The 9522-nt window shown below is 40.1% G+C and overlaps 1 protein-coding gene across 1 annotated transcript in view; it reads left to right on the top strand.

Annotated features, from left to right (window-relative positions):
* l(3)80Fj (lethal (3) 80Fj) overlaps window positions 1-8668 on the top strand; it is a 14542-nt gene extending 5874 nt beyond the window's left edge. Inside the window, exons 7-19 of the mRNA XM_011507660.1 lie at window positions 13-131; window positions 721-1204; window positions 1735-2204; window positions 2865-3343; window positions 3647-4183; window positions 4755-5048; window positions 5664-6006; window positions 6128-6472; window positions 6599-6792; window positions 7001-7212; window positions 7293-7546; window positions 7793-8014; window positions 8241-8668. Of these exons, the coding sequence (XP_011505962.1) occupies window positions 13-131; window positions 721-1204; window positions 1735-2204; window positions 2865-3343; window positions 3647-4183; window positions 4755-5048; window positions 5664-6006; window positions 6128-6472; window positions 6599-6792; window positions 7001-7212; window positions 7293-7546; window positions 7793-8014; window positions 8241-8369 (4082 nt within the window). The 3' untranslated portion in view covers window positions 8370-8668. The remainder of the gene's footprint in view (window positions 1-12; window positions 132-720; window positions 1205-1734; window positions 2205-2864; window positions 3344-3646; window positions 4184-4754; window positions 5049-5663; window positions 6007-6127; window positions 6473-6598; window positions 6793-7000; window positions 7213-7292; window positions 7547-7792; window positions 8015-8240) is intronic.
* The last annotated feature ends 854 nt before the right edge of the window (window positions 8669-9522 follow it).

Genomic DNA, 9522 nt, shown 5'->3' on the forward strand with positions numbered 1-9522 from the left:
GCTTCGACTCCAGTAAGCATAGCGTCGTGATCCTCATGGGCTCGTTAGCCCGGCATCTAGATAAGGACGATCCCCGAATTAAACCGATCGTTCGACGATTGATCGCTGCTCTATCGACTCCTTCCCAACAGGCAGGTCTTATTTCTTTTATTCATGAATTCGATCCACGTTTCACTAAATCGTGAAGGATTATCATTAGAATAATTCGCGTAAAGTCACTTAAATCTTTCAAAACGACGATCACACGGTCGTTTGATCGCGGAAGCCATGGTAAACCTGAAAAACTTTATCAATGCATAAGAAATTTATTATATTGTCGGTCTCGGCTCAGCGCTTATGTCGCGATTTTTTTTTTTTGTTTGTTTTGGTGTGTTGGTGGGTGTACCTCTGCCCGTGTGTGTTGGTGGATGTATCTCTGTGTGTGCGAGCGTGCGCGCGTATTTTTTGGTGGGTGCATCTGTGTCTGCGTCTCTCTCTCTCTCTCTCTCTCTCTCTCTCTCTCTCTGTATATCCGTGGTAAGTCCGCATTTGTGTGCGTGTGTGCGGGGGCGGGGTGTTTTTTTTCTTCTTTTCAAACCATTCGCATGTAGATAAAAAGCAACGACATTCTTCGTTATTGTTATTGCATTTATAATGGACGATTTAATTGGCGAGCGTGCGCAAGGCCATGAGAATTCTTTTATTCTTTTTAATGAGAAGAGAGCGTTTCTATAAAATCAGGTGCAAGAGGCCGTGGCCAATTGTCTGCCGCACCTAGTGCCATCGATCAAGGAGGACGCTCCCAAGATCGTCCAGAAGCTCATGCACCAGTTGCTCAACTCGGATAAATATGGCGAGCGGAAAGGGGCAGCTTATGGCTTGGCCGGCCTCTTCAAGGGCATGGGAATATTGGCGTTGAAGCAGCTCGACATCATGACAACACTGACTAACGCCATCCAGGACAAAAAGAATTATCGACACAGGGAAGGTGCGCTGTTCGCCTTCGAGATGCTCTGCACGATGCTCGGCAGACTCTTCGAGCCCTACATCGTCCACGTGCTGCCGCATCTGCTGCTTTGCTTTGGTGACTCGAGCCAGTATGTCAGGGCGGCAACGGACGACACTGCTCGAGTGGTAATGAGCAAGCTATCGGCTCACGGTGTCAAGCTCGTCCTTCCCAGTCTTCTAGCTGCTCTCGAGGAGGATTCTTGGAGGACAAAGACAGGTTTGACTCGAACTTAATCGCCAATCGCCGTCTTTCTTAATACACATTACTATTCAAATCAAATTCTTATTACAATCTCTGCTCGCGATAGTTGAGTGTAAAAAGGTTGAGGTACATCTCTTTAGCCTCTCAACTGTTGCAAGCAAGTTTGATTAAGTGATAATCCATCTGTTTATCGACAATAGCCGTAGCTAATTGTTGCGAGTGTTCAACTGTCCAACGAGTCGAGTAAGTCGATAAGCGACAATGTTTATCAAAAAATTATTTAACATTGTTTAGACTTGTCGCCCTAACGGTTTAAAAATTTTAATCGCTCGACCACGTGTTCCTCAAAATCTTAAAAACTCTCTGCAAGATGCAAGGTGTGACGACAGTAACATATACGATTGACCGAGTCATAGAGAATATATAAAATATAAATATTCGCCTTATTATTAAGCATTAAATGAGGCTAAAGTAAAAAATGTTATGAAGAGGAAATTATCGATGCCAAATCATGGGAAGGAAAAATGCGTATTGTCTGTCCCCAGGTTCCGTGGAGCTTCTTGGTGCAATGGCATTCTGCGCACCCAAACAGTTATCCAGCTGTCTGCCAAGTATCGTCCCAAAGCTCATCGAAGTCCTTAGCGATTCCCATACCAAAGTCCAACAGGCTGGTGCGGAGGCCTTGAAGGTCATTGGTAGCGTTATCCGTAATCCCGAGATACAAGCCATCGTGCCAGTACTGCTGAAGGCTTTGCAAGATCCAGCGAAAAAGACAGCCATGTGCCTACAGACTCTTCTCGATACTCAGTTTGTGCACTTTATAGATGCGCCGTCGCTCGCTTTGATCATGCCGGTTGTGCAGCGTGCTTTTATGGACAGATCGACGGAGACGAGAAAGATGGCTGCTCAGATAATCGGGAACATGTACTCGTTAACAGATCAGAAAGATTTGACGCCGTATTTACCAACGATCATTCCAGGATTGAAGACGAGTTTACTCGATCCAGTGCCCGAGGTGAAGAGCGACGATTATGCCTTTTTATTTCTTTTATTTTATATTACTTCCCACCCCGATTCTATTCATTGCCCATCGAAATCGACAAATGTCAGAGATTTTGAGCTTATCATGGGAATTTAAACTAATTCGTTTTGCCAGTTGCACGAATGCCATTTTACAAAAGTAACGCTTTTTTTTTTTTTTTTTTTTTTTTTTTTTTTTTTTTTTTTAATTATTAACCTTGTCGATTAGGAACTGTAAGAAAGAGAAAAACAAATTCTATCAACATATTTATAAGCAGCTTGGATTTTGTTGATTTTCAAAAGGATATACCAAATTTTATTAAGTCATCGTGGAATATCTATACATTAAAGTTTATCCATTCAAGCTGCACCATACAAAAATCTTAAAAAATCAAAGGCATTATTTATTACGTAATAACGTAAGGTTTATGCGTTGTAATAATTCAATAAAAAGTTTTACCGATCATAATTACACCAGAACATCGATTATTTTATAGAATAGAAAGAAGCAAAGATAAAGTTGCAATTAGGCACGATTCCTTGTGCCGTACCTAACAATACAATTTCATTTCCACATTCGATTTCTATAATAAAAGTCAATTTTATTCCCATTAAAATCCAACATAATATTTGACTCGGATGCTTTAATTCCTAGGTGCGCAGCGTCTCGGCACGCGCCCTCGGTGCGATGGTTCGTGGCATGGGCGAGTCGAGCTTCGAGGACCTTCTACCTTGGCTCATGATGACGCTCACCTCCGAGACGAGCAGCGTCGATCGCTCGGGTGCAGCTCAAGGCCTCTCCGAGGTCGTACGCGGCCTCGGCGTCGAAAAACTCCACAAACTTATGCCGGAAATTATAAGCACGGCCGAACGCACGGACATCGCACCCCACGTCAAAGATGGCTACATCATGATGTTTATTTACATGCCGAGCGCGTTCACGACGGAATTCACCCCGTACATCGGCCTCATCATAAATCCGATCTTGAAGGCCCTGGCAGACGAGAACGAGTATGTGAGAGAGACGGCCCTCAGGGCCGGACAACGAATCGTTACCTTATACGCCGACTCGGCGATTATGCTGCTGTTGCCTGAGCTCGAAAGGGGATTGTTCGACGACAACTGGCGTATAAGGTATTATTATATTGGTGTTTACATTAAAAAAAATTATCCAACGAGTGGATGATTTCAGGATGTTTCGTTGAAAAATGAAAAATGAAAAATGAAAAATGAAAAATGAAAAATGAAAAATGAAAGAGGAAAGAGGAAAGAGGAAAGAAGAGAAAAGAATGCCTTTTGAAATATAGTCACACCTAGCCCACCTCCCAACCCCACCCACCATTCTCCAATTTCTTTTTGATAAAAAACGTAAAGACCCGAATGACCGACTCGTCCATGTTGGAAGGAGGAGGGTTGTACTGATAATCTGGCTCGTAGGTATTCATCGGTGCAGCTGCTCGGCGACCTCCTATACAGAATATCCGGCGTATCGGGCAAAATGTCGACGGAAACGGCGAGCGAGGACGACAATTTCGGAACGGAGCAGTCGCATTACGCGATAATCAAGGCTCTCGGAGCGGAGAGGCGCAATCGGGTGCTCGCCGGTCTCTACATGGGCAGATCCGACGTGGCTCTGATGGTGCGCCAGGCGGCGCTGCACGTTTGGAAAGTCGTGGTGACGAATACACCCCGTACCCTGCGTGAAATTCTCCCAACCTTGTTCTGCCTCTTACTGGGATGCCTGGCGAGCACGAGCTTCGATAAGAGGCAAGTGGCCGCCCGCACTCTCGGCGACCTCGTGCGCAAGCTCGGCGAGCGAGTGCTCCCGGAGATAATACCGATTCTCGAGCGTGGACTGCAAAGCGAGCAATCCGATCAGAGACAGGGCGTCTGCATCGGTCTGTCGGAGATTATGGCGAGCACGAGCAGGGACATGGTTTTGTCGTTCGTTAACAGTCTCGTACCGACCGTGAGGTAAGGACCATTTGGTCGATCATTACCGACTTTTTCATATTAACTTTTCATATTGACAACGACGACGACGACAACGACGACAACGACGACAACAACAACAACGACAATTACAATAATAATAATAATAATAATAATAATAATAATGATAATGATAATAATGATAATAATGATAATAATAATAATCATAATAATGGGGCTTTGGACATTTTGTTCCAACTCTCGCACTCTCGGCTAGAGAGGATAATTGAAGGAAATTTGAGAGTAGATAGGGAGACAAAAATATTATAAGCCTCGTATCGTTAGTTTAAGGGAATAAAGTTGATCGACAGTACTTTGCCCAGAATGTCAATGAAATTTCATTTTGTATGTTGTAAAAGACGTGCGTGTATGTATTCTCCACCAATGAGACAAAAATTTACGATTAATAATAATCGGGCAGATAAAAGCCATAAAAAAGGTGGAGGACTGGCCTTTTGTTAATTAAACCATTGTATTAACGGGGGAATATTAGAGGAGGATGACGTGCGCGAGGATTACCCATTCAATCGAATAAAATTAATCGTACTTTTAGGAAAGCCCTTTGCGATCCATTACCAGAAGTACGCCAAGCTGCAGCAAAGACCTTCGATAGCTTACATTCGACCGTAGGAGTTCGCGCACTCGATGACATCCTTCCGGCCATGTTAACCCAGCTTAACTCACCGAACCAAGCCGAGGCTGAAAACACGTTGGATGGACTGCGCCAAGTCATGGCAATTAAATCTCGAGTTGTCCTTCCTTATCTCGTACCTCAACTCACTAGTCCACCTGTCAATACAAAGGCCTTATCCATACTGGCGAGCGTAGCTGGCGAAGCCCTCACGAGGTTCGTACCACATGCAATAAGTCGTCCTGACCAATATATAGGGGCGGGGTGGATGAGGAGGAGGATGGGGGGGGGGAGAGAAAAACAAGTCGACAATTGTTAAAAATTTATGTAAATAGGGAAGGATAAGGATGTAAATGTTATTTCACAAGATTTTCTTAAGTGGAAGGTCTTTTTAGCGTGTGTGTTGTATTTCAAGAAATACCGATATACTTTTTGCTTCGATAATTCACGTCTTTGACGTTCAAACTTTCTTGGCCTTTAACGGCTTAATAACAATAATTGATCGTCCTTTGTATAAAACAATTTTTTTTTTTTATATACGAGGCATTTTAGCGATTAAAAGAAAAAGAAAGAAAGAAAGAAGGAAAGAAAGAAATCGCTAAATCACGGCTGACGCGAACGAACGCCAATTATACATCAAAAGGAATTTTCACCCAAGATGTTGATTGCTCCTTCATTGCCATTAATTATTGTTCTCGATGCGTGACTGCCAACTGGAAGTGTATCGTTATTTGCAAATTTCAATGCTAAATGATCATTGTAATGGGGATCCTCAGCCGGCAATGCTTTCAGGCCACCTTTATACGTCATAAATATACGCATGCTTTACAGATTTTTGCACAAAATTTTGCCAGCCTTGCTCACCGCCCTATCGAGCGCCCAAGGTACCTCCGAGGAGATGCAAGAGCTCGAATACTGTCAGGCTGTCGTGTTATCGGTCGCCGACGAGATCGGCGTAAGAACAATTATGGACCAGCTAATGGAGGCAACGCGGTCCGATGATTCAAGCCGTAGAAGAAGCGCCGCGACACTTTTGTGCGCATTTTGCAGGGACACCAGGGCCGATTATAGCCAATACGTACCGCAACTTTTACGCGGACTCATCCATCTTTTTACCGACGATGATAAAGACGTGCTGCAGATGAGTTGGGAGGCCTTGACAGCTGTGACTAAGGTGAGTGAAGATTGCCGCCAGTAGTGCACTATACGGGATCTATTTGTCCAATTGAAGAGCGCACGGCTTTTAAATAATTGATAAAGCGTCGGCATAAAGATCCTTGAATGTTTACTTGCAGACTCTCGGGTCGGATCAACAAATAGCACACGTTCAAGATATTCGACAAGCCGTTCGATTCGCCGTTTCCGATCTGAAAGGGCAGGATCTTCTGCCCGGCTTCTGTCTACCCAAGGGTATCACCCCAATATTACCAATTTTTCGTGAGGCCATTCTGAACGGCATGCCGGAAGCTAAGGAACAAGCTGCCCAAGGTCTCGGGGAGGTGATTCGTCTGACGAGCGCCTCAGCCCTTCAACCAAGCGTCGTCCACATAACCGGACCGCTTATTCGCATTCTCGGTGACCGTTTCAATTGGAGTGTTAAAGCGGCTGTTCTCGAGACTTTAGCTATTCTGCTCGGCAAGGTGCGCGTGCTTATATATATATATATATATATATATATATATATGAATGATCGTAGGATAACGCCAATTGCACTATTAATTACAATTAATTAAGCATCGTATTTTATTATAAATTCATGTTATTAGGTTGGAGTGATGCTGAAGCAGTTTTTACCTCAGCTTCAAACGACGTTTTTAAAGGCGTTGAACGATAGTAATAGACAGGTCAGGCTTAAGGCTGCTTACGCCTTAAGTAATCTTATTGTCATTCATACACGCGCGGATCCACTATTCGCTGAACTTCATACCGGAATTAAAAATTCCGACGACCCATCAATTAGGTATTATATTATATTTTTGAATTTAGCCAATACAGAGCTGTTGGTTAGCTTTTCTACATACTGAATTTATTAGTATGGATTATTTATAAAATCTATTATTGCGAATTGTAAGCAATTTCGCGATATTTTCTCCGTTAATAGCAATTAAATTTCTCTCTCTCTCTCTCTCTCTCTCTCCTCTTCCTACGCCCCCTTCCCCCTTTATTAGGGAAACTATGCTGCACGCTTTACGAGGAATTATAACGCCGGCTGGTGATAAAATGTCCGAACCCATAAGGAAACAAGTATTTATAACTTTAAGTGAAATGCTTGGGGTGCAAGAAGACGTGACGAGAAATGCCGTGGCAGGTTGTTACGGTGCTCTGATAAAATATCTCAGTCCCGAGCAGCTCAATACAGCGTTCAATAATAATCTTTTGTGTATGTTACATTATTATTGTATTAATTTCTCAATACGATCGTAAGATGGTCCTCGAAGCTTTCCGAATGTGCTGTTACAGGTAATAATGTTAACGATGATTGGATGTTGAGACACGGCCGATCAGCAGCTTTATTTGTTGTTTTGAAAGAAGCTCCCGATATCGTGTACAACAATAAAGAAAAGGATCGTGTTTGCAAAGTAATACTGTCTTACTTATCCGCAGACCGAACTCAAATAGCGATGAACGGTGTGCGCGCTTGTGGTTATCTATTACAATACCTAATGAATCATAACCAGCCGATACCACAGATTATCCTCACACCTTTTGTCAGGGTGAGTGCATTAACAAAGTATAGCATTTTTTTTTTTTTTTTTTTTAAAAGACTTGTTACTTTTATCACCGAATGTATTATTAAATAGGGACAGATAATATAAAATGTACGATATGGAAAGGGCTTTGCTTGTTTTTCAATAAAATTGTAAAAATGCATATATCCATCTTTTATGAAATAGTATTAATTTTAATATTATTTGTGCTCTATTGACTGACTATATGCTATGATTTGCTTTATGTTTTAGTCGATGAATAATAATAGCAATGATGTTAAACAATTACTTGCTAGAGTGTGTATTCACCTTGCAAGGAATGTAAATTCAGAACACATGTCGCCAGAATTATTAAAATCGTTATTACCAATGTTGGTTAATGGAACAAAGGAGAAAAATGGTTATGTTAAGGCAAATAGTGAATTAGCTTTAATAGCTGTTTTGCGTCTTAGAGTTGGCGATGAAGAGCATCAGGTAATAAGATTTTTGTATTATCGATTAATAATATAGTTTAAGTTACGAAAACCACGCTCTTTTCTTTATATATATATATATATATATATATATATATATAATAATTATATGAATTGAAAATTATTAGATGAAACCGAGTAAACGTTTTTTTTTGTTTTTTTTTGTTTTTTGGTTTTTTTTTTTTGAATGTTGAATTTAACAAAAACAAATAATTTCTCTCTTTTAGCGGTGCGTGAACTTGTTGGATATTGGTGCGAGAGAATCTCTGTCTGATGTAGTTAGTAAAGTATTACGCAAAGTTATATCCCAACCAGAAGGCAAAATCGAGGAGTTAGATGATACATTACTTACGTGAGAAACTATGTATTATTCAGACTACATTTTCGAGAACTTTCATATCTGCTTTAGTCAAGTAGTTTTCAACAAATTTCATCGTTGGAAGTATTGCTCGCGATCGATGTACAATAATGATCGTGATGCAAGGCATCGTTACAATGACTATGACGACAATATTAAATATTCTATAGTGAAACTACTTTTTAGAGAAAATACGAGATGAAAATTTATTGAAATTCGTATAAGGTATAAGCTAAATATTTGGCAATTTTTTAATTTTACAAATCAGCGCAATATCCCTTCTTCATTCTAAAGATTCCAAGATTCCAAGATTCCAAGATTCTTCATTACAATTCGCGAAGAACGAGAAACGATCATAGTGTGAGTGATAAGCGTATGAGTTCATTATATAATGATACAGTCTAGTCGATGTGCACGCAACTTGTCTCGGTTAGTATGAATATCGATGAGAAGTGAGGAGTAATCGGCTAAGTTTTTTAAACGTTGTTCTTTTAGAGCGCATTATCATATTCATAAATGAATAAATAAATAAATCAATGCATTATTTATTTATTTATGAATTGCGTATTATAAATAAAAGGTATAATACAATAATACTAATCATAATTATTGATGTCAACGAGAACAAAAAAAATGATGTTTTTACTTGTGTACTGTGCGCGACTCAAACATTTGTGTTGTTCGCATGCAGGCGAAACACCATTTGCGTTCATTGTATAGCAACACAATGTACGTTCATTGTATAGCAATTGACGTATTTACAAATTTAACTAATAAATGCATGAAATGTACAATAATTGAAGTCATTACTTTATTAAAACTAGCTTTATTTTTTTACATAACAATCACAATAATTATTAAATGCCAATATGTAACGTATATCCTTTGTATAATATTATATTTTCAATTCATTTCATTTATTCGATAATAATGTATATAACTACTCTTATGTCATATACTTCAGAGAAGTTCCATTAACGAGTCGTCAACATGCTATATAATGAATAAATACAAAAACAAAACAAAAAACAACAAAACAAAAAAAAAACAAAAAAAAAATGCGTGAAATGTACGAAATTTATTATATTGTCGGTCTCGGCATGCAAAAAAGTGTATTTCAAATAACTTTTAACGAGATTTAATTGTTAATT

The sequence above is a fragment of the Ceratosolen solmsi genome, unplaced genomic scaffold, assembly GCF_000503995.2.
Source record: "Ceratosolen solmsi marchali unplaced genomic scaffold, CerSol_1.0 scaffold1, whole genome shotgun sequence".
NCBI classification, from domain to species: domain Eukaryota; kingdom Metazoa; phylum Arthropoda; class Insecta; order Hymenoptera; family Agaonidae; genus Ceratosolen; species Ceratosolen solmsi.